Raw genomic sequence first — 25,354 nt, 5'->3', positions numbered from 1 at the left:
CTAGTAGACAGGGGAGAGTTGGTGGATGTTAACTACCTGATTTCAGGAAGGCATTTGACACTGTCCCACATAATACACAAGTCCAAGTCTGTGGGTTAGACAGGAATGTTTTAAATGGATTGGTAACAATTGGATGGGCAGGTATCTGGTTGGCAGACATTTACCCGTAGAGGAAGGACTTGTGTTAAAAGTGTCCACATTTTGCAGATATTACCAAATTGGGAACATAGGGAAATGATTTAATATCAATATGCACAAATTCAAAAGAACCTCGACAAGCTCAATCAGTGGGCAGAGAAATGGCAGATGAAGTTTAATACAGGGAAATGTAGGTTGAGATTTGGCAGAGGGAAGGTTGATGTGGATTATGTGGTAAATGAGGTAGGAGAGGAATCTTAGGTTTAAGTTGACAGGTCACTAAAGCAATAGCATAATGTTCCTAGGCTGTTAAAAAAGCAAACCAAATGTTAAGATGCATAGTAAGGGGTATAATATATAAATCCAGAGAGGTCATTTTAAAACTATTTGCCCCCGGTAGTACCGCATCTAGAGTACTGTGGGCAGTTTTGGTCTCTTTATTTGAAAAAGGATATTCAATTATTGGAAGGGGTACAGAGAAGGGCTACACAATTGATTCCAGAACTTAAAGGAATGGCGAGTAAGGAAAAACTGACTCCCCCGGTTCTTTTCTCTCTTGGAAAAGAGAAGACTTGCGAGGGGATATAATAGAAGTGCTTAAAATTGGCCCAGAAATTACGTTCAGGGGCTTGCCGCGCGTGCAAGCCCCCGATGTGCACTCACCTGGCGTGCCGACATCTGAAGCCTGGGCCTGCTTGGAATTCCTGTCACTGGCTTGGTTCAGATGTCGGCGCGATGTGCTTGCCTGATCCAGCGGCGTAGTTAGTGCAATATGCCGGCTGGGATCAGGTGAGCACTGTGCAGCCAATCAGGGGAGGGGAAACTTCATTCATGAGTTTGATAGTAAGAACTGTCAAACTCATGAAAAGTACGGGCGCCCAAAAGACTAGTTTAACTTTAAATAAAATTTTAAAAAACATCCCAATAATTAAATAAGCTATAAATAACTTTTAAAAAACTATTTTAAACAATTAATCAAATTTTTGAAAAAAATAATTTTTTTAAAAATCGGGTCTAAAACTACACTTACCTTACTGTAAAGTCCTTAAAAACAATAAAGCTGTGGAAAAAATGTTATAATTTTAAGTAATAGACCACTTACCTTAAAGAATGAAGTCTTTACGTCTCCTTTTTACATTGGAGAGGCCCTTACACACGCGCAAACCTGTGGGGAAAAAAAGGAATTTCAGCGCGCACGCGCAGACTCCTGCGCACACGCGTTCGTCCTCTGAACCTCTTGGTTCAGAGGACAGGAAATGCCGGTTTCCCGCGCATGCGCTGTGCATGCTGAAATCCGGCACTTCCAACGGGCCCACGCGTGAGTACCCCGTCCGTACTCGCGCGTTGGGACCGGAATTACTGGCCCATTATGAAAACTTTGGACAAATTGGATCCAAGTATGATTTTTGCAGTGTACAGAATTGAAGCACACGGGATCCGAGTTGGCTAGTGCTTTAACCAGTTCCTCTGCTGGTTCACACATAATTGTGCACTCCAAAATCCCACCAGGCACACTTCTGTTGCAGATTTGGCACCCTTTTTAAAGCACTAGGTCTCCCATGCCAGGTTCGCATCTCCAGCCAGAATACACAAGCGCAGCAAATGATGGATTACTTTTCATCTTCTCTCCCTTCTTGCAGGAAAACATCAGGTTCTGCCCCTCCCCATGATGGCACAGATGGGGTTGAGAGCTGAGCTTGTAGTAAGAGCAGCACACCATACCACTGGGGCTTTCAACCTGCTACTCCATTTCTCAGCTAATTACCGAGACTTATTTCTACAGAAATTGCTTTAGTGAAAATGACTGGACTATGAACATTTTCTAGCCTTGGTTTGACTGTTTCAAGCTAACCGAGCAGAGTTTAATGCCATTCCTGTGCACTAACCGTGAATGGAGCCTTTTGTTCATGCCAACTTAATTGTCAAAGACATTTGTACTTCTTTCTCTTTTTCAGATACATTTTACAGCGTTGGCGACGCTTGGGGGAAAGGGGAGGACCACTGCCAGTTTGTTGATTCTTTCATGGAGGGAAGGACAGGAACACACATGTATCCAGAATCTCTACCTATCATCCCAGGTAATCAGAGAAACCCTGGAACAAATTCTAAAGCTTTTGTGAGGAAAATGTATTAATAGCTATGAGCTGGTCTGTTAAAGATGTCCAGATCCTATAGTGGCCCACTGGCTCCAAATGGTAGAGTATTTAACTCTCCGGTCTGACTATTATTTCTCTTAGTTGACCAATGTCAGTCCTACAGAGCACAGATCCACAGCACTCTGTCTGAATGGGAGAAAACAAGTAACTAGACAATATCAGAATTGAGCCTGGACACAACTAGTAACTCCTGCTTTCAAAATATTTTTGAAAAGACTCTAACAACCTGCTCTTTTTACCCATTATTTGAAATATTTTTGTTAGTTACCTCACATAAGTAGCTCAACTGTTACAACTGACTGGACCTTATAAACATTTTAAAATCGGTTTTATTGCTATGATTCTTAAAATACTTGATGGCTTTCAGGTATAATGTGTGTTAGAGTGAGGGTGGTATACCTCCATGTCCAATCCCTGCTCTTATTAGCATGTGAACATCCATCTTTGCCAACTGAGTGCTCTTTGCCTGGTGACCAACCCAGGAGAGTGGCAGCAGGGATCATAGACAATTGGTGGGCTGGATGGTATGTCCATATTTAATTGATGATTTGGGATGGCTTATATACAAACTTAGTTATCAGAGTCAGTCTTCGGGGTCGAAAATTTCCAAGTTTTCTGATGGCCAGAGCCAAAAATGGAAAAACTTGGGTGCTACTGTTAAAGTAATGGTAAATCATTTTGAGCCTTGTGGCAAATTTAGGATGGCACTGGATTGAGCCTGTCTAAACTAATTTCAGTCAGGCCTCAACACCTGAATTGAGTTCTTCAAACTGTAAAGAAATAAGACTTGGATTTGATTGTTTTTATTGATATTGTATTGTGCTCATTCAATAACTGATCTGTGGTGTGGATTTTTTAGGTTATTATCGGAGTTATCGCCAAGAGCCAGTGTCATTTGGCCGCATTGGTGGAATTGGGAATTTTGGTGGGACGTCCAATTACTATGTGGGCTGGTATGAATGTGGAGTACCTATTCCAGGAAAATGGTAATGAGGTGAATCCTTAGAAATTGCTCATGGAAGACTTAACAACTCTACTTACACGTGAGCTGAATTAACAGAGAGCTGGGTGAACTCTTCTATAGAATACTGGACAATGCGTCGAATAATCAAGATTTTTTTCACACAATTTCAAACACTGTTTCTACTACAATCTACTGGAATATACAAAATATTCTTTATATATATATATATATATATATATATATATATATATATATGGAGCACCCAGGCTTAAAGTAAAACATGTCCGATATTATGACACTTGTGGTGCTTCCATTCTCCGCCTATAGGTAAGGAATTGACGAAAGAGTCAACGACTCAAAGCTCTGTTGACATGAGACAAAACAACGCTCCAGGAATCCCACATGGGCATTAGAACAGCCTAAGTTAACTGCACTTGTAAGCTGATTAGTCAATGCTTATCAGGTTATTCAATATGACTCTCTGTCAGCACATTGTATCGAAAGGTTTAATTACAGAATCATGTTGAGCTATTAGAAGAAACTCAAATGTTGCTTTATAAAACACTCATTTAACAGTAGCTACTGTTCCATTCAGTTTTTATTTCTTTCCTTATCACCCACTGCCATACCAGCAAATTGTACACAGTTTTTCTTTCTGGTGCTATTTTTCCATTATTCAGCATGGTATATGACCTGTGCTCGCCTGTAGCATTTCTAGTGCGTATATTAACACACTTTCCAGTTACAAAAATGGCAAATCCCAGAGGCAAATCATGCACTGCTTTATCTTTCCTGCAATGACCAGCTCACGTACAGGCAGCCATATATGCTCTAATGAACAGTGCATTTCCTTGCAGGCCTACAATAGTCTATATTGTTATGTAACCCTAAATTGAACCTAGACACAGTGTACAAGTTCCATATCCAAATGGATCACTGGCTGGATACTGAAACACTGGGATTTGACATTCCATCGCTTCCTCTCACTAATATTTTCAGTCCATAGTATGAAATGGAAACCCATTTCCACATGCCAATCTTCATAAGCTACCTACGTAATGCTAATTTTCATTTACACCTTACAGCTAACTCGCAACGTTCAAGGTGTTTAAAATTTTAATTTTTCACATGTCTGCAAAAATCCATTACATTGGAAAGAATTCAAGTAACTGTTTTTGTGTGAAAACTAAATGCGCTGGATAGATTGGGCTTGATTTCCAAACTGTTGCACCAGTGTAAAGGGAGCTTTGCTTAATTCATTCCTGCACAGTTTCCTTGGTGCACTTTTTTGTGCTTGCGCTGAATTTTAAGAAGCTGATTTTTGCGCAGGCGCAATTAATTTACGCTGTTTTTGAATGACACAAAACAGAGCAACGCAGTGAGATAGCATCATCTGTGGCTCCTTGTATGTTAAACCATTGCGCTGGCGCAAAAAAAAGCAATATTTGCGGGTGAATTCACTAATTACACGCCCCCAGCAAGCAGCCACACTCAAAAGGGAGTGTAGTCAGTGATAGGGCTACAACACTGTAGCACCAGTTCTCCCATTCACACTCTTTTCAAGCATGGCTTCCCTTTGGGAGTGTGGGATCAGGGAATTTAGCCTCTTATGTCCTCCTGATGTGCCTTTTATTAAATGTTATTTTGAGTAAATGTGCAAAGTAAACACCTTTAAAAATGGAAATCTTTTTTATATAATATGTATATTTTATAGTAAAAGATCCATTTAGAGAGCATTTTTAAATGGGATTCGGGAATTTCAAACACTGGCTTTTCTGCTTTTCCAATTTGTGCATCTCGTGCATTTGTAAACAAAACCACACATTTGGCCAACCATTGTGCCAAATCTGTTGTTACATGTTGTACCTGAATTTCTGTGCTTTAAAAATGAGCAAATCTGCTGAAAATTGCATGTTAGGTCAAAGAATGAGTGCTTCAACTATAAACTGCACCAAGACAATGAATCTTTGAAAATCAGCCCATTGTATGGATGCAGTCTTTGATGGGTTTAATAAGCAGCCTATGCATGCTATCAGAAATGACTATTGTGCATTGTGCTTTTGGCTGTGATGGTTGAATGGATATCACATTATTTAAACTTGTTTTGCATCACAACACTGTGTGTGTCAAGCTTGTCTTTCATTTGAGCCACAACTATCGGCGTCATCCTTAACACCAAGCCTTTGCCTGTCTTGTCCCATGAATTTAACATCAGGGCTCCTGGACACTAAACTGAATTCATGGCATTGGCAGAAGTCCGGACAATTAGGTTGGTCAACTTTGTTCCAATTAAAATATCTTGTTAGATATTTTATTCAAAAATCATACAGAATATTGGGGGGAGGGAATCTGTTGGTCCTGTTTTTAAAAAAAAAAACAATTATATAAAAAAAAAAAAAAAAAAAAAATTGGGAATCCTGCAAGGCTCACTTTGACCCTGGGAAGAACCTTGATTCCAGCTATAAACCTGGAATCGAGGGCAAGTTCAGTGATCCTGTGCCCATAGTAGGGGAGTGTGACTGAGAGATAAAGCTATCATACTGTAGCACCCATTTTCCAACCCACACTACCTACCAGGCTGGCTCCCTGCTGCGAGTGTGGGATCACTGAATTTACTCTATATAGTCACACCATTAATGCTTGTTTCATTCCAGCACAACTTACACTTGTGTACTATGCAATCTGCAGAAACTTGTTAATAACTGTAAAAATCTACTGTTTATTAAATATTATACAAAATATGCCTGTTTTGTATAGTGATGTTTTATGGAAAGGGGTGATGAACAGGCCAGACCATTTTTTTTGTCTTTCTGAGAATGCCAAATACTCATATGTCATTAATTTATATTGCCTATTTCCCCGCTTGGAAATACTGTAGTGTATTTTATTTGTGTTTCTAATGTTCCATGCTTATAAATGTTAACGTATGGCTGTTCAACGGCATCTACAGTACTCACTCAGACTTATTTTTTATAACTCTGCCAAAAATTAGATGGGGACTTGAGACCTAGCAGAGTAGCATATGTTTTTTTGTCTGTCTGCAATCTGCACCAAGTGTCATGAGAAGGGAAACCAATATGAGTGTAAATTTTTCAGATGCTTAAGACAAGATCCAGCAGCCAGGTTCAGAATAGGGAACATTGGTTAAAATTGATTAACTAGGTTGTAAATCAGTTAAGAAACTGTGACAGGCACAGCTGGGTAACTTTTTATTTTCCTGCTGCTGAGAAATACCTTTTCAAAACACCCGCACAATATTATTACAGCTGCAACAGACTGTTAGAAGGCAACATAAAGCAATCAGAATGCAGTGATTTGTTGATGGGGGCATCTTCTAAAGCATGCAGTGACATTTATGATATTGTATTATTGTCTCTTGTTTCCCATTTCCACCACCCAATCTGGGACAAGATGAGACTTTTCGGTTAGAGAAATTAACCCATGTCACATTTTAAAATTTTATTCCTCGGGGGATATAAACACAATAGTCATTTTACACATTCGTGCTCTTGATGCAGAGCTTTGTGTGACTGGATTACATAATGAGAACTTTGGTTGTGGAGATCCGTACACCCGCTTCGCAACCTTGCGCGATTTTCCATCGGTTTATTTTAATGATGATCACAACACCTCAGCACCCGATTCTCCAATCAACATTCCCATCGAGAAAGAGTCTGCACCTGAAATGTGCTCCAGCAAACTTTACCTTGCTATCTCGTTAAGCTGGAAGAATGGAGTCTCTTGTATGTTATGGGCTTGCAGGTTCAATGTTAACTGCAATGATTTTTTAAACTTCTGTTGACTGGTCTGGCTGCGACTGAGTGGAGGTGGTTGTTTTTGCTGCTGAATCACCATTTCCACTGTGCAGGCATCTTTCCAGAATCCTGGTATTTATTCCTGAGAGGCCCTTGCCTCGCTCCGTTTTCAGCCTGTTAGTGAGCGAGAGACTCGGTTACGGCATCAACATCAGGGTGCGGGCAGCAAAGGAAAAGCACCTGGTGAGAGGCCCCCACCTATTATCCCCTACAGCAGCCTCACTACAGGTTAGTGCCCATGCTATTTTCTTACTAATGCCCAGATTTAACGATTTAACATCAAACTATGGGCTCTCATTTTGGATTTAGACAGCAATGGTTAAAAACAAAATCAGAAAAAAAACTAAGGAAGGTTTACAAGAACATTTTTGAGCTGTGCTTGTGAATCACTCCAATCCCTCAAAGTCCTGTCAAGACATTCCCTGTTATCTATTTTATTCCATGATAACTAAAAAGTATAAATTCACCAAAGCTCTGATGGTTGAGCTGCAACACTTTCTACAATGCTAGGCACTTTTTATGAGAAATAACTAGTTAATCTCCTGTGGCATTGCACATGAGGAGTCAGGACCAAGTCTTAACTTCTTAAAGTCTTAGAGGGCAGGGGACATTTGGACAAGAGTGCACAGACATAGTTCAGTCCCCATTGTAAGTCATTCATTCTGTCCTTATTTTATATAATACTTCGATAATGAGCCAGATCTTGCGCGAGTGGGGCATCTCACGGTGTGAGTCAGTAGTTAGACTTTTTCCTGGACCCTTCACCTCAAAAAAAAAAAAAAAAAAAAAAAAAAAAAAAAAAAAAAAAATTTTGCACCATAACTTGCTGGAAGTGCGAGCTGATAATGGCTTAACGAGGGCATCTGGAACCTTAGTGAACAGAGGAATAATGGCAAAGGCGGGTGAATTAGGAACATAGTAACAGGAGGAGGCCATTCAGCCCCTCGAGCCTGTTCTGCCATTCAATGAGATCATGGTTGATCTGTGACCTATCTCCATGTAGCCGGCTTTGCCCCATATCTCTTAATACCTTTGGTCAACAAAATCTATCCATCTCAGATTTCAAATTAACAATTGACCTAGAATCAACTGCCATTTGTGGAAGAGAGTTCCAAACTTCTACCACCCTTTGTGTGTAGAAATGTTTCTTAACTTCACTCCTGAAAGGCCTGTCTCTAACTTTTAGGCTATTTCCCCTAGTCCTAGATTCCCCAACCAGTTCCCCTTAATATCTTGAAATCTTGGATCAAATCACCCCAGGAATGTAACCCTTGTTTATAATTTTATGCTTCCATCTACATTGCTTACAATGCGCCTATCTTTGTGTCAAATCCCGTACAGAAAGAAAAATAAAAAGAGTGAAAGAAAGATTAGATTGGGAGAAATTTTTTTTTTTTAAAGAATTCAATTTGACAGTTTTAAAATCTCTAACAATTGACTACATGCAGGAATGAGACTGAACAGTATATATTCCCTTTCTGGGCCAGAGAGGTTAGAACATAAGAAAGAACATAAGAAATAGGAGCAGGAGTAGGCCAATCGGCCCCTCGAGCCTGCTCCGCCATTCAATAAGATCATGGCTGATCTGATCCTAACCGCCAATCTACTATCACAGAACTATCTCCTGAATCTAACAGAATTAGACACATGAAATAGGAGCAGGATCAGGCTACACGGCCCCTGGGCCCGCTCCGCTACCCACAGGGCCATGACCGATCCGAACCTAGACTCATGTCCAAATTCCTGCCCGCTCCCCATAACCCTTAATTCCCTTTACTTCTAGGAAACTGTCTATTTCTGTTTTAAATTTATGCAATGATGTAGCTTCTACAGCTTTTTGGGGCAGCATATTCCATGGACCTACCACCCTCTGAGTGAAGTAGTTCCTCCTCATCTCAGTTTTGAAAGAGCAGCCCCTTATTCTAAGACTATGCCCCCTAGTTCTAGTTTCACCCATCATCGGGAACATCTTCCCCGCATCCACCCGATCCAACCCCTTCACAATCTTATATGTTTCAATAAGATCGCCTCTCATTCTTCTGAACTCCAATGAGTAGAGTCCCAATCTACTCAACCGCTCCTCATATGTCCATCCCCGGGATTAACCGAGTGAACCTTCTTTGTACTGACTCGAGAGCAAGTATGTCTTTTCTTAAGTATGGACACCAAAACTGTATGCAGTATTCCAGGTGCGGTCTCACCAATACCTTGTACAACTGAAGCAATACCTCCCTATTTTTATATTCTATCCCCCTAGCAATGAAAGCCAACATTCCATTGGCCTTCTTAATCACTTGCTGCACCTGCATACTAACCTTTTGAGTTTCGTGCACCAGGACCCCCAGATCCCTTTGTACTTCAGTACTTTCCCGTTTCTTGCCATTAAGATAATAATTTGCTCTACGATTTTTCCTGCCAAAGTGCATAACCTCACACTTTCCAGTATTGTATTCCATCTACCAAATCTCTGCCCATTTACTTAGCCTGTCTATGTCCCCTTGAAGGTTTTTTATGTCCTCCTCACTCACTACTTTCCTTCCCATCTTAGTATCATCTGCAAACTTTGATATGTTACACTCGGTCCCCTCCTCCAAATCGTTAATCTAGATTGTAAAGAGTTGGGGACCCAGCACGGGACCCAGCACTGACCCCTGCGGAACACCACTAGTTACTGATTGCCAGTCTGAGAATGAACCATTTATCCCAACTCTCTGCCTTCTGTTAGATAGCCAATCCTCTATCCATGCCAGAATATTACCCCCAATCCCGTGATTTTTTATCTTAAGCAATAATCTTTTGTGTGGCACCTTGTCAAATGCCTTTTGGAAGTCTAAATACACTACGTCCATTGGTTCCCCTTTATCCACCCTATATGTTACTTCCTCAAAGAACTCCAGCAAATTTGTCAAACATGACTTCCCCTTCATAAAACCATGCTGACTTTGTCCTATTAAATTATGATTATCCAAATGTCCTGTTACTGTCTCCTTAATAATGGACTCCAACATTTTACCTACCACAGATGTTAGGCTAACCGGTCTATAGTTTCCAGCCTTCTGTCTACTGCCCTTTTTAAATAGGTGTGTTACATTAGCAGTTTTCCAGTCTGCCGTGACCTTTGCTGAGTCCAGGGAGTTCTGGAAAATTATTACCAATGCATCCACAATCCCTACCGCCACTTCCCTCAAGACCCTAGGATGTAAGCCATCAGGTCCAGTGATTTATCCGCCTTGAGTCCCATTATTTTACCGAGTACCACTTCCTTAGTGATTTTGATCGTGTTTCGCTCCTCCCCCCCCCTATAGCCCCCTGTTTGTCCAGTGTTGGGATATTCTTAGTGTCCTCTACTGTAAAGACTGATACAAAATACTCATTCAGTGTTTTTGCCATCTCCATATTTCCCACCATTAATTTCCTGGTCTCATCCTCTAAGGGACCAACATTTACTTTAGCCACCCTTTTTCTTTTTATATAACTATAAAACTCTTACTATCTGTTTTTATATTTTTTGCTAATTTACTTTCATAATCTATCTTCCCTTTCTTAATCAATCTTTTTGTTATTTTTTGCTGTCTTTTAAAGTTTTCCCAATCCTCGATCCTCCCACTAGATTTGGCTACCTTATATGCCCTTGTTTTTAGTTGAATACTATCCTTAATTTCTTTACTTAGCCACGGATGGCTGTCTTTTCTTTTACACCCTTTTCTTTTCAGTGGAATATATTTTTTTTGGAAGTTGCAAAATAACTCCTTAAATGTACACCACTGATCATGTATCGTCTTACCCTTTAATCTATTTTCCCAATCCACTCTACTCAATTCCGCTCTCATACCTTCATAGTCTCCTTTATTCAAGCTTAGCACGCTTGTTTGAGATCCAACCTTCTCACCCTCTAATTGAATATGGAATTCAACCATGTTATGGTCACTCATTCCAAGGGGATCCTTTACTAGGACATTTTTAATTAATCCTGTCTCGTTACACAGGACCAGATCTAAGGTTGCTTGTCCCCTGGTCGGTTCAGTTACATACTGCTCAAGAAACCCATCCCTAATACACTCAATGAACTCATCCTCAAGGCAGCCCTGCCCAGTTTGATTTATCCAATTAATATGATAGTTAAAATCCCCCATAATTATAGATGTTCACTATTACAAGCCTCAACTATTTCCTGATTGATACTCCGTCCAACTGAGTTGCAACTGTTCGGAGGCCTATAGACTACGCCCACTCGTGTTTTTTCCCCTTATTATTCCTTATCTCCACCCAAACTGTTTCATTATCCTGATCTTTTGACCCAATATCATTTCTCTGTATTACAGTGATTCCTTCCTTTATTAACATAGCCACCCCACCTCCCCTTCCTTCCTGCCTGTCCTTCCTGATCGTTAAATAACCTGGTATGTTTAAATCCCAGGCATTGTCACCCTGCAGCCATGTTTCTGTAATGGCCACAAGATCATACCCATATGTAGTTATTTGTGCCATTAACTCGTCTATTTTGTTACGAATGCTACGTGCATTCAGATAGAGAACTTTCAAATATGTTTTGTGACACTTAGTTCCTGCTTTTGCCCTTTTTATTACTTTACCTTTTACTCCATACCTTCTGCCCCTTCCTGACACACTCTGGTTTTTAATTTCCCCACTGCTACCTAAGTCTATGACCTTCTCTGTTGTTATTTTTATTATTTGCTCTCCAGGAACCTCCCCCCACTAGTTAGCTTAAAGCCCTCTCTACAGCCCTAGTTATATGATCCGCCAGGACTCTAGTCCCAGCACTGGCCAAGTGAAGCCCGTCCCAACGGAACAGCTCCCTCCTGCCCCAGTACTGGTGCCAGTGTCCCAGGAAGCAAAACCCATTTCTCCCACACCAGTCTTTGAGCCACGCATTTAACACTCTAATTTTATTTGTCCTAGCCAAATTTGCTCGTGGCTCAGGTAATAATCCAGAGATTATTACCCTTGAGGTTCTGTTTTTTAATTTCACAGAATCACAGAAACCCCACAGTGCAGATAGAGGCCATTTCGGCCCATCGAGCCTGCACCGACACATATCCCACCCGATTCCCGTAACCCCACGTATTTAATCCCCCTAACACTAAGGGTCAATTTATCATAGCCAATCAACCTAAACCCGCACATCTTTGGACTGTGGGAGGAAACCGGAGCACCCGGAGGAAACCCACGCAAACACGGGGAGAATGTGCAAACTCCACACAGACAGTCACCCGAGGCCGGATTTGAACCCGGGTCCCTGGCGCTGTGAGGCAACAGTGCCTAGCTGCTCATACTCCTTTAACAGAACCGGCTTCCTAGTCCTATCTACGTCGTTTGTACCAACATGGACCACGATGACTGGATCCACCCCCTCCCACTGCAAGTTTCTTTCCAGCCCAGAGGAGATGTCCTTAACCCTGGCACCGGGTAGGCAACACAGCCTACGGGACTCTCGCTCTTGGCTGCAGAGAACTCTATCTATCCCTCTAATAATACTGTCGCCTACCACTACAACATTTCTATTTACTCCCCCCTCTTGAATGGCCCCCCGTTCCACGGTGCTGTAGCCAGGTTGCTCATCCTCCCTGCAGTCCCTGCTCCTGTCCACACAGGGAGTAAGAACCTTGAACCTGTTGGCCAAGAGCAAGGGCTGCGGCTCCTCCAACACTGTTGCCTCACAGCGCCAGGGACCCGGGTTCGAATCCGGCCTCGGGTGACTGTGTGGAGTTTGCACATTCTCCCCGTGTTTGCGTGGGTTTTCTCCGGGTGCTCCGGTTTCCTCCCACAGTCCAAAGATGTGCGGGTTAGGTTGATTGGCTATGATAAATTGACCCTTAGTGTTAGGGGGATTAAATACGTGGGGTTACGGGGATAGGGTGTGATATGTGTTGGTGTAGGGGTTACAGGGATCAGGTGGGATATGTGTCGGTGCAGGCTCGATGGGCCGAAATGGCCTCTCTCTGCACTGTGGGGTTTCTGTGATTCTGTGACTACCTCCTGGATCCCCGTACCTGCCTCGCTCGTAGTCACACCATCCTGGCCATGTTCTACATCTGAATTAATTAACTTCATCGGTGTGACCACCTTCTGGTACACTGAGTCCAGGTACTTCTCCCCCTCCCTGATGTGTCGCAGTGTCTGAAGCTCAGACTGCAGCTCATCAACACAGAGCTGGAGATCCTGTAGCAGCAGACACTTGTCACAGATGTAATCACCGTGAGCCTCAATGGGGTCTACCAGCTCCCATATCTCGCAACAGTAACACATCACCTGCTCCATTCTATGTAATTAGTTAAACTTTTTATTGTTACCCGATTTTAGATGCTAGTGTCCCCTTTAATTAATTGGATTTAAATTAAATCAATCCCTCTAATTACACCAGTTAAATGGTTTACCAACAGTCACTCTGCACCAGAAAGGCCTTATTAAGTACAACCAGTTAAAGATATACTCTAGGGCGCTTATTTACCAACTGTCCCCACTACACCACAGAGACCCTAGAAAAAAACCGCCGAATTTAAGCTTGTAATGAAAAGGAGAAAGAAATACTCACCAACCAATCACTTACCTGCTTCCTGGTGACGTCACACTTGGATTACTTTTTACCTCTCTCCTCTGCTGCTGAATTGGTGTGCCTCACCTCGCAACTGCCGCCGCTTTTAAGCTCTGCCGCCGGTCACTGCCCCCTCACAGGTCCGATGCTCTGATCGGGCCTCACCTCGCAACTGCCGCCGCTTTTAAGCTCTGCCGCCGGTCACTGCCCCCTCACAGGTCCGATGCTCTGATCCGGCCTCACCTCACAACTGCCACCGCTTTTAAGCTCTGCCGCCGGTCACTGCCCCCTCACAGGTCCGATGCTCTGATCGGGCCTCACCTCGCAACTGCCACCGCTTTTAAGCTCTGCCGCCGGTCACTGCCCCCTCACAGGTCCGATGCTCTGATCGGGCCTCACTTCGCAACTGCCGCCGCTTTTAAGCTCTGCCGCCGGTCACTGCCCCCTCACAGGTCCGATGCTCTGATCCGGCCTCACCTCACAACTGCCACCGCTTTTAAGCTCTGCCGCCGGTCACTGCCCCCTCACAGGTCCGATGCTGATTGGCATTGCATTACATTAACAATTATTAAGTCGTTAAAAAGGCACTTGCGCTGTTAAGTTCCAGCCCTAGCTTTCTGCGGCGAGTTTAATGGATAATTAATGTGCAAATCCAGCAAATTCTTAAAAGTAAGAATTCTCTTAATCCCCTGAACTTGCTGGCCGATTTGCACATTAATAATGGTGTGCATCGTTAACACACCATTATGTATCCAGCAAGATTTGGCCCATTGTTATTTATGGTTAAATAGCAAAAACAAAAGTAATTTGGGAAGCAGAGTACTGGAGTTGGTTGGAGCATAGAGGTTTCTCTACCAAGCTGGGAGATGCAAAATTGTAGCACTATAGTGTCACCACTGGTGGGAGGGTGTAACTACAACATAAGTTTACATAGGCCTTTCCATTATAATTTGGACATAGATATCGATAATGGGAGAAAAGTGTCACAAAAACGTGGCAAAGAATGTAAGATTTTGCATAAATGAATTGCGCGCAGATATAAGATGTTTAATATATTGATGGTTTTGAAATGTTTAGAAATTGTCTCACTCTAACAATTCCGTTGATGAATCTTTTCACTGTCTTTCATCATTAGTGACACATTTGTATATTTCCTTCAAATAAGCCATAGCAACCTATCCAAAGCATGGGGTACGTAAAAATTACATCACCAGTAAAGAATTGTCATTACATTATTTTGGTTGTAATAATGTAATTTTTCTAAAACACATTTCAATTATCACTATCATTCTTGTCAAACTTTATTTTCTTACTCTTCCTTTGTAAAGCTGACTCCAGGGAGCTGACAATGCGGTGGCTGGCAGCTGTTGTGAAGCATGCATTTTGGGCATCAGTTCCTGGTATAATTGAGTGCAGGGATCTGAGGCCTATTGTTCCCGATTGACTCAGTGCTTCTCAATCTGATGGTCTAATTATTACGTCCGTGAATAATTGAGACACGAACTGCAGGAGTGAAACAAAATAAGTCTTTACTGGTGGAAGTCAATAGTGAAACTAAAAACACAGAGGCTCACTAGCGCCTTTTATACAGGGGTGGTCACTGCCGGTACTGCAGTCTGAGACCAGTTATTCTCTTAAAGGTACATACACAACAATTCCTCCCCTTTTAGATAAACAGTACATAACATTCATTTAACAACTAAATGATAACTAATTACAATCACAATTGCTGTTGCTAGATACATTGGTTAAGTTTAAGCAATTATAAGTTCAGTCTTTGAGGAGGCTTCGTGATTCTGTCTGGATAACGCCTCTTTGGGGTATCAGGTTCTTCTGGCAATGTTGAGTCGGGATCAATGTCGTTGTTTGGTTCATCTCCTTCCAATATTACCGGTTCTGCGGTAGCTGCAATTGGAATGTCGACTTCATTACCAGGTGTATCAGATCGTGGTGTGGAGTTGACGTTTTCCAGTGACGCTAGAATCTGGTCAACATGGCGTCTTACAATGCTCTCCCCAACGTCCACGGTATACATGAGAGGTCCTTGTCATGTACAAATCGTTCCTGGCTGCCATTTCTCAGTGCGGTAGTCCCGGGCCAAAACTGGTTCACCTATCTTAAAACTCCTGGTCGGCCTTTCATTCATATTCTGAAACTGCCTGTTCTCCACATCTCTTCAGACGTTTGGCTTAACCAAATCCAAGCGGCATCGTAGTCTTCGATTGAAGAACATCATGGCTGGAGTTTGGTTGGTAACCGCATGTGTCGCATTCCGGTAGGCAAACAAGAAGTTGTCCACCTTGTGTTGTAGGGGTATATCTTCATTACACATTGCCTTGATAGCCTTCTTGAATGTTTGGACAAACCTCTCAGCCAATCCATTAGTGGCTGGATGATATGGGGCAGATGTGTAATGCTTAACACCATTGTTCTTTAAGAACCTCCGGAACTCTTCAGACACAAACTGTGGTCCATTGTCAGAGCAAATCTGTTCAGGCAGCCCATTCCTGGTGAATATGGTTCGTAAAACTGTGATAGTTTTTTCCATGGTGGCTGAGGACATTTTTATTACCTTTGGCCACTTTGAATGTGCATCCACCACAATTAAAAACATCGAGTCCATGAAGGGACCAGCAAAATCAATGTGCACCCTTTGCCATGGAGATGAGGGCCACTCCCATGGATGCAGAGGAGCTTGTGGTGGGGCGTTTTGGACCTTCTGGCATCCTGCACAGCTCTTGGTCATCTCTTCGATTTCTCTATCGATTCCCGGCCACCACACAAACGCTCTGGCTAAGTTCTTCATTTTTACCCCACCCAGATGACCCTCATGAAGCTCATTGAGCACTCTATCTGTCAACTTAGGTGGAATTACTACTCTGGATCCACACATCAAGGTTCCTCTGCACACTGACAACTGTTCTCTTCTTGGCAAGAATGCTGGCAGCAGTGGTTCGCCATGTGCTGGCCATCCCTTCACCATTAAATCATAGACCCGTGATAGTGTCGGGTCGTTCCGTGTTTCCTTTTCTATGTTTGCATTCGTCACAGGGAGACATTCGACTATGGTCGAGTGGAATAACTCCATTGGATCCACTGCAAGGTCGTCTTCTTCCACCGTCGGCAACGGTAGACGTGACAATCCATCAGAATTTCCATGCTGTTTAGTTCCTTTGTACTCGATGTCATATTGGTGTGCCCCTAGGAAAAGGGACCACCTCTGCAGCCGTTGTGCTGTCATTATCGGTACGCCCTTCTGAGGGTTGAAAATGGAGACAAGAGGTTGATGATCGGTTAGTAGAGTAAATTTTTGACCGTGCAGGTAGTGATTGAACTTCTTCACCCCCCACACTAGGCTGAGGGCCTCTCTGTCAATCTGGGCGTAGTTACGCTCGGCAGAAGTTAACGAGCGTGACGCAAAAGCTATCGGCCTCTCTAAACCATCAAGGAATTTATGTGACAGCACCGCCCCAATGCCGTAGGGAGACGCATCACACGCCAGTCTGATCGGCAGTGCTGGGTTGTAGTGAGCCAATACTTCGCTTGAAGTGATTAAGTCCTTACTCTTCTGAAAAGCACGCTTACAATCATCGCTCCATTTCCATGCTACCCCCGTTCGTAGCAGGGCGTTCAGTGGGTGCAGAATTGTCGACAAATTCGGCAAAAACTTATGATAGTAATTCACCAATCCGAGGAATGACCTCAGTTGCGACACATTTTCAGGCGCTGGGGCCTTAACAGCCGCTTCAATTTTGTCAGGGGACTTATGTAACCCCTCTTCATCAATCACATGGCCACAATACGATATCTGTTTCTTTAAAAATTCGCACTTGGGGCGGTTGGCTCGCAGCCCATGTTCCCGTAGCCTAGTGAGCACCTGTTCTAGGTTGTTAAGGTGTTCACTGTCATCTTCACCTGTTACAAGGATGTCATCCAAGTAACACTGAGTCCCCGGAATCCCTTGCAGAACTTGTTCCATTGCTCTTTGCCATATCACCGGAGCCGATGCTACTCCGAATACCAATCGATGATACTGGTATAGACCTTTGTGAGTGTTTATCGTGAGATACTTCCTAGAGGACTCTTCAACCTCCATCTGCAAATATGCTTGTGCTAGGTCAATTTTTGTAAAACGCTTCCCTCCAGACAGTGAGGCGAAGATGTCTTCTATCCTTGGAAGAGGATATTGTACTATGTGAAGGACTGGGTTCACCATCACCTTGAAATCCCAACAGATGCGAATCTTCCTTGGCTCCCCGGACTTATTGCTTAACGTTTTCTTCATGAAAGGAACGATGGGTGTCGCCCACTCGCTCCAGTCGACCTTAGACAACACGCCCGCCTTCTCCAGATTCTCCAGCTCTGCCTCGACGGCTGGGCGAATTGCATATGGTACCGGTCTTGCTTTGAAAAACTTGAACTGCATTCTCTTCTATTTTTATCGAGGCGGTTACGCCTTTAAGCGTGCCCAGTTCTTGTTGAAATACCTCTTTGGCGTTAGCTAAGATTGTTGACAATCGTCCAGGAGTGACGTCTTCATCTATTTTACCGTCCACCGTCATTGCATGAATGGAGTGCCAATCTAAGTTTATCTTCCTGATCCATTCCCGTCCCAATAACGGTGGTCCGCCATTTGGCAGTATGTAGAGATACAATTTCCGTATTTTCTTGCCGTTGTATTCGACAGGCACCCTTATTTTTCCTCTGGGGTATACTTTTTGCCCCGTATACGTCGTCAAGACGATGGATGTCTCTCTCAAGGGTATGTGTGAAAATAGCCGCTCGTAGTCTCGTCGATTCATGACGGTTAGCGCTGATCCTGTATCCAATTCCATTTTAACTTGGGACCCTGCTATCGTGAGGGTGACCTAAATGGTTCGGTGATCCTCTTTTGCGATTACATTGTGAAGTTTGAGACAGCTTAGTTTCCTGTTCCTGGATTCACTATCGCTCATCTGGTCTTCGGAACTACTGTCCGTCATCTTTTGTACTTTCTTGTACGGTTCCTTAGTAGCCTTTTTGTTGTCGCTGGTCTTCTTCCCAGACCTGCAAACTCGTGCAATGTGTCCCAATCTTTCTGCATTGCCTGCATATTTTGTCTTTGGACCAGCAGTCCTTCTGGTCATGGTTAGTTCTGCCGCAGCGATAACATTTTGCAAATCCCCATGTCATTTCGTGGGTGCCGTATTCCTGTGGCTTTTGTTGAATTTCCGCAGCTCCCCTGGCTGCTGTTTCATACGATACTGCTACGCTGAAAGCCTTATCTAGCGTCAGCTCTTTCTCTGAGAGTAACTTCTTCTGTGTTCCTTCACTCAGGAGTCCACAGACAAATTTGTCCCATAGGGTATCTGCCAGTCCTGCTCCAAACTGGCAGTGCTTTGATAGCTTGCGTAGTTCCGTAAGGTACTCAGCATTGCTCTCATCTTTATGCTGAGTTCTCCTGTGGAATTTAAATCTTTCTGCTATCAACAGCGGTGCAGGGTTTAGGCGTTCCTGTAGGAAAGCAACAATTTCGTTAAAACTCTTCGCCTTCGGTTTGGCTGGAGTAATCACGTCCCGCAATAGGCCGTACGTTCTAGCGCCCATTAAGTTTAGCAATACCGATGCCTTTTTCTCATCGGCTATTTCATTTGCCTCGCAATATACCTCGACTCTTTCCACATACGTGGTCCAGTCCTCTATTGCATTATCAAAGGCAGTGATACAGCCAGTCTTCGGCATCTTGCAAATCTAAAATGGCGCCTCCCGCGCTTTGCAGCGTTCCCCGCTGCTGTTAGCGCTGCTTTCCACGGTTTCTTGCGTTTCAGCAATCTTCTTGTACGAGGCCCCTTGGGTCAGAGCGATCATAATATGATCGAGCTCTCGGTCGAGATGGAGAGTGAGGAAATTGAATCAGAGACTAAGGTCCAGAACTTAAATAAAGGGAATTACGAGGGTATGAGACGGGAATTGGGTAAGATTGATTGGGTGGTGTTTCTGGGGGGATTGACAGTGGATAGACAATGGCAAGCATTCAAAGATAGAATGGAAGAATTCCAGAACATGTTTATACCGGTTTGGCATAAAAATAAACCTAAAAAGGTGGCTCAACCGTGGATAACGAGGGAAATTAGGGACAGCATAAAATCAAAAAAAAGGGCATATCAACTGGCAAAAAAAAGCACCAGACCGGAAGATTGGGGGCAGTACAGGATACAGCAAAAGAGGACAAAGGGATTAATCAGGAAGGGGAAAATAGAATACGAAAGTAAACTTGCAGCAAACATAAAGACAGACTGCAAAAGCTTTTATCGGTATATCAGGAGGAAAAGACTGGTAAAATCCCAAGTCGGTCCCTTGCAGTCTGATTCGGGAGAATATATAATGGAGAATAAGGAAATGGCAGACCAATTAAACTCATACTTTGGTTCTGTATTCACAAAGGAGGACACAAATAACCTCCCAGGAATATCGGCAAACATGGGGACTAATGAGAGGGAGGAGCTGACAGAAATTAGTATCTCTAGGGATATGGTGTTGGGTAAGTTGAGGGGACTGAAGGCCGACAAATCCCCGGGGCCTGATAAACTACATCCTAGGGTACTTAAGGAGGTGGCCATGGAGATAGCAGATGCTCTAAGGATCATCTTCCGGAACTCCATTGACTCGGGAACAGTACCCGTGGATTGGAGGGTAGCTAATGTTACCCCAATATTTAAAAAGGGGGGTAGAGAGAAAGCAGGGAATTATAGACCAGTAAGCCTTACATCGGTTGTGGGCAAAATGCTAGAGTCCATTATTAAGGATAAAATAGCGGAGCACTTGACAAATGGGGAAAGGATCGGACAGAGTCAACATGGATTTACAAAGGGTAAATTGTGTTTGACTAATCTGCTGGAATTTTTTGAGGAAGTAACTGGTAAAATAGATGGGGGAGAGCCAGTGGATGTGGTGTACCTTGACTTCCAGAAAGCCTTCGATAAGGTTCCACACAAAAGATTATCATGCAAAATTAAGGCTCATGGGATTGGGGGCAAAGTATTAACGTGGATAGAGAACTGGCTGGCGGATAGAAAACAGAGAGTTGGAATAAACGGCTCGTTTTCGGAGTGGCAGGCAGTGACCAGCGGGGTGCCGCAAGGATCTGTCCTGGGACCCCAGATGTTCACAATATATATAAATGATCTGGATCAGGGAATTGGATGCAATATTTCCAAATTCGCTGACGACACTAAACTAGGAGGAGGGGTGGGCTCTGATGAGGATGTCAGGAGGCTACAGTGCGATTTGGACAGGTTGGGGGAATGGGCGGATACGTGGCAGATGCACTATAATGTGGATAAATGCGAGGTTATCCACTTTGGGGGTAAAAACAGGAGGGTAGATTATTATCTAAATGGCAATAGATTGGGAGATGGGGAAGTGCAGAGGGACCTGGGTGTTCTTGTGCACCAGTCACTGAAGGAGAGCATGCAGGTGCAACAGGCGATTAAGAAGGCAAATGGTATGTTGGCCTTCATATCAAGGGGGTTCGAGTATAGGAATAGGGATACCTTACTACAGCTGTACAAGGTGCTGGTGAGACCGCATCTGGAGTATTGTGTACAGTTTTGGTCGCCCCATCTGCAGAAGGATGTTCTTGCCATGGAAAGAGTGCAGCGGCGATTCACCAGGCTGATACCTGGAATGGCGGGAATGACCTACGAGGAGAGATTGAATAGTTTGGGCTTGTACTCACTGGAGTTTAGAAGATTGAGAGGGGATCTCATCGAAACATATAAAATTATGGCAGGCCTGGACAGGCTGAATTCAGAGAGAATGTTTCCAATGGCAGGGGAGCACAGAACCAGGGGCCACAGTCTAAAAATAGCGGGCAAATCATTTAAAACAGAGATGAGGAAGAATTTCTTCACTCAAAGAGTGGTGAGCCTGTGGAATTCCCTGCCACAGAGGGCTGTGAAGGCTAATTCAATAAATATTTTCAAGAGAGAATTGGATATATTTCTGAAGGCTAAGGGGATTAAGGGTTACGGAGAAAAGGCGGGGACGGGGTACTGAACTGGTAAGATCAGCTAAGATCTCAGACGAAGATCAGCCATGATCTCATTGAATGGCGGAGCAGGCTCGAAGGGCCGAATGGCCTACTCCTGTTCCTATCTCTATGTTTCTATGTTTTTCTATGTTTAATATTTTTTAAAATTATTTTCCCGTCGTGGAGCGGACCCTCTGGGACACTTCTCTCCCTCTTCTTAGGTCCGAACGCTGCCCGGCTTCGAAGCACCGGCCGCACCCTGTGTGCTCCACCCTCTCTCTCTCTTTGCTTCCCGACTCGCTGCCCAGCCCTGTTACAGAGCCACCCGATCGAGCTCTAGCCCGCCGCAGCCCAGGAAGGATCAGTGCACTACCTGCCACCAGCCCGATTAGCTGGGAAACCACAGACTGGGGATCCAAGCCTGGCTCTTGACAGTCCTGCAAGTTTTCAATCCAACGATTTGGAGGGCGGTTGCCCACGGTCGACGCCCGTTTCTCGAGTTTCTGTGGATTCTATTTTTTTTCTTCTGGCTTCGACCTTCAAAAACGTCGTCTGAGGTGCTGCCGAGTTGCAGGTAAGTTCGTTTTTTACTTGTCGCCAGTATTACGTCCGTGAATAATTGAGACACGGACTGCAGGAGTGGAACAAAATAAGTCTTTACTGGTGGAAGTCAATAGTGAAACTAAAAACACAGAGGTTCACTAGCGCCTTTTATACAGGGGTGGTCACTGCCGGTACTGCAGTCTGAGACCAGTTATTCTCTTAAAGGTACATACACAACACTAATGCTGGGAACATTTGGCACCTGTGTATGCAAGCCTCATTAAGGCCCCACAATTTATTCAAATTAGGGAGTCTCCTTATAAGGTGACTAGAGTGCCCGAGAGGTCCTGCACAGGTTAAGTATCCATTTGAAATTGGAAGGCTCGTGGAGGGAGGGGAATTTTCCTCCTCCTACTTTCGTATGACGGGAAGAGCTTATAACCGGATGTCTAGTTTGGCTACCCATTCGATGGCCTCTTGAGATGCCGAGTGGCAAAATGAGGTGCCTCAGTGGGCAGGTTGATGTGATGAGTTCCATGGTCTGGGACTCATGGCCGCAGTCGCACTTTGGGTCATCCTCACCTTCCACTTGTGGAGCAGGTGACTGCATCATCCATGCCCTGTGCAGGTTCGGTTGAGTGTTGTCCATTGTCTTCAAGGGAGGTCGAAGCCAGGGACCTCTGCTGTTGGGTCAGTGAGGAGGTGTTGGTTCTTTATGTTGCATGCGTCCCATGATTCTGTCCATCTGGATAATAGGTTGATATCAACTGCAATGAATATTGGCTGCTGTTTCCCAGAATGGCCGGCGTGATTTTAAGCGCTTTCGTGGTGGGTTTTTCAAGTTTTTGTGAATGGGAAAGTCGATGTTGCTCACGATTTGTTCCATCTCACGGAGCACGGTGGCATCGCGACGAGTGGCAGATGGGGCAATGTGGGACAGCACTGGGAGCCACTCAGTTGGAGTAGACTTGAGCGTCCCTGACACCGTCCTCATGGCGATATTTAGCTGCACGTCGACGATCTTTGCTGCACCATGAGACAGAGTATTATTCTGCAGCAGAGTAGACGAGGGCCACTGTTGCAGTGCGAAGTATTCTGGCTGTGCTCCCCCATGATGGTCCAGCGAGTTTCTGGACCAGGTTCACCCTGGTTTTTAGTTTTTGGCCGGTGGTGGTGAAATGAGGCCGATAGGTGAGAGTCCTGTCCAAGGTGACGCCCAGGTATTTTGGGTGGTACATGAGTTTTTAATTTAAGAGTAGGTTCCTGTTCTCAGAACTGGTAACAGTTTCTTGTGATGGTAGACCAGGTTGTGCTATCAGTAAGAGGGATGTAAAAGTAATTTACTTAAATAATCTGTGAGGAATAAAAGTGATGTTTATGCAATCTGCTGGCTAGATTCATAAATGCAGGACAGTTGTGTTGGTTTGTTTCAGTGGCTGATTAAGGTCCTCAAATTTAGCTGCTCTGCTAGTTTCAACATCACCCCTCCTGTTTCTCCATTGGCTGGAGTTGTGCTTTGCTTGGCTAGGACTTAACTTTAGAAGTTTTTCTTTCTGTTCTTTTATTTGTGCTCTTTTCCTAAATAAGTAGAAAATCAAGAGCTGCTGGGCTCAGGCACATCCGCTGCTCTCTCGGCTTTCTAGTGTTCCATGGATGCCAGTCATTCTGGTTTCTTCCTTTTCTTCTGGTTTCACTGTGCCAACTTCTCTCAGGAGAAATTGCTTTCCTCTCCAAAACTTGGCCTCCTCGAGTCCTCATATACCCCTCACCTCCTCACATTGCCTGAGAACCTACTTTTTCCTGCTTTTTTTCCCCATTCTAATAGTTCAGTTTTAATCATTTTCAGTTACCCTGCTTTGAGGGTGACTTCAAGTGTACTGGGTGAATATAAGCTATCCTATAAATTAACGCTGGAGCACTCAAAGACCCCGCCAAGAAAGCCCTATTCAGCCTGCGCCTCACAAACAACCTGACGACTCCCAGTGATGCAGAGACACAGAGTGCCCACAGCGTCTGGTCTGCACTCAAGGCCTCCATAATCAGCACCTGTGAAGAGACACTCGGTCACTCAACCAGGGAACACCAAGACTGGTTCGACGAGAATGACCAGGAGATCCAGGAGCTAATAAGCGCAAGGCATTTCTGATCTGGAAACAGCAACGTAACTCGAGAGCAAGAAAGCAGCTCTACAGAAGCCTGAAGGCCGAGGTCCAACAAAAAACAGGTGACCTAAAGAACAGATGGTGGGTGGAGGAAGCGCAGGAGATCCAGCAGCTAGCCAACAACCACGACATGCGTGGATTCTTTAGCGCAGTCAAGACTATCTACGGCCCAAGGCCCTTCCCCACTGCGGGCCAAGAACGGAGAGGTACACATCAAGGACAGGGAAGCAGTCAGTGCCCGCTGGAAGGAGCACTTCAAAGATCTCTTTAACCACGACTCTGTCTTCGACACGAGTGTCCTCAACTCCATCCCACAGCATGCTGCCCGCCACCATCTCAGCACAACCCCAGCCCGGCATGTGGTTGAAAAGGCCATCCGACAACTGAAGAACAACAAGGCCTCAAGAGCAGATGGAATCCCCGCCGAGGCACTAAAGCATGGTGGAGAAGCACTACTGGCGTGAATTCATGAACTCATTTCTCTTATCTGGAAGGAGGAGAGCATGCCAGGGGATCTGAGACGCCGTAATTGTGACCATCTTCAAGAAAGGTGACAAGTCCGATTGCGGTAATTACAGAGGAGTTTCCCTGCTACCTGCCACAGGGAAAGTCATCGCAAGAATCCTCCTCAATCACCTTCTCCCAGTGGCCGAAGAGCTCCTCCCAGAGTCGCAATGCGGATTCCGCCCACTAAGGGGCACAATGGACATGATCTTCGCCGCACGTCAATTACAAGAGAAATGCAGGGAACAGCACCAACCGCTGTACATGGCCTTCGTGGATCTCACAAAGGCCTTCGACACTGTCAACCATGAGGGATTATGGAGTGTCCTCCTCAAATTCGGCTGCCCTCAAAAGTTTGTCACTATCCCCCGCCTGCTTCACGATGACATGCAAGCCATGATCCTGACCAACAGTTCCACCACAGACCCAATTCACGTACGAACCAGGGTCAAGCAAGGCTGTGTCATCGCACCAATGCTCTTCTCAATCTTCCTTGCTGCAATGCTCC

At 44.3% G+C, this 25,354-nt stretch overlaps 1 protein-coding gene across 2 annotated transcripts in view; it reads left to right on the top strand.

The window, feature by feature from the left end:
* Positions 1 to 5,999, top strand: part of fndc1 (fibronectin type III domain containing 1) — a 297,076-nt gene extending 291,077 nt beyond the window's left edge. For both annotated transcript variants that reach the window (XM_085981527.1, XM_085981526.1), the window contains 2 exons: positions 2,094 to 2,216; positions 3,154 to 5,999. In XM_085981527.1, coding sequence (XP_085837653.1) covers positions 2,094 to 2,216; positions 3,154 to 3,284 — 254 coding nt within the window. In that variant the 3' untranslated portion in view covers positions 3,285 to 5,999. The remainder of the gene's footprint in view (positions 1 to 2,093; positions 2,217 to 3,153) is intronic.
* Positions 6,000 to 25,354: the final 19,355 nt, after the last annotated feature.

Source organism: Somniosus microcephalus, chromosome 3, assembly GCF_052327205.1.
Source record: "Somniosus microcephalus isolate GS21.2 chromosome 3, FLI_Smic_1.0, whole genome shotgun sequence".
Classification (NCBI taxonomy): domain Eukaryota; kingdom Metazoa; phylum Chordata; class Chondrichthyes; order Squaliformes; family Somniosidae; genus Somniosus; species Somniosus microcephalus.
The sequence above is the reverse complement of the archived record's forward strand: the minus strand, read 5'-3'. Positions and strand labels throughout refer to the sequence as shown.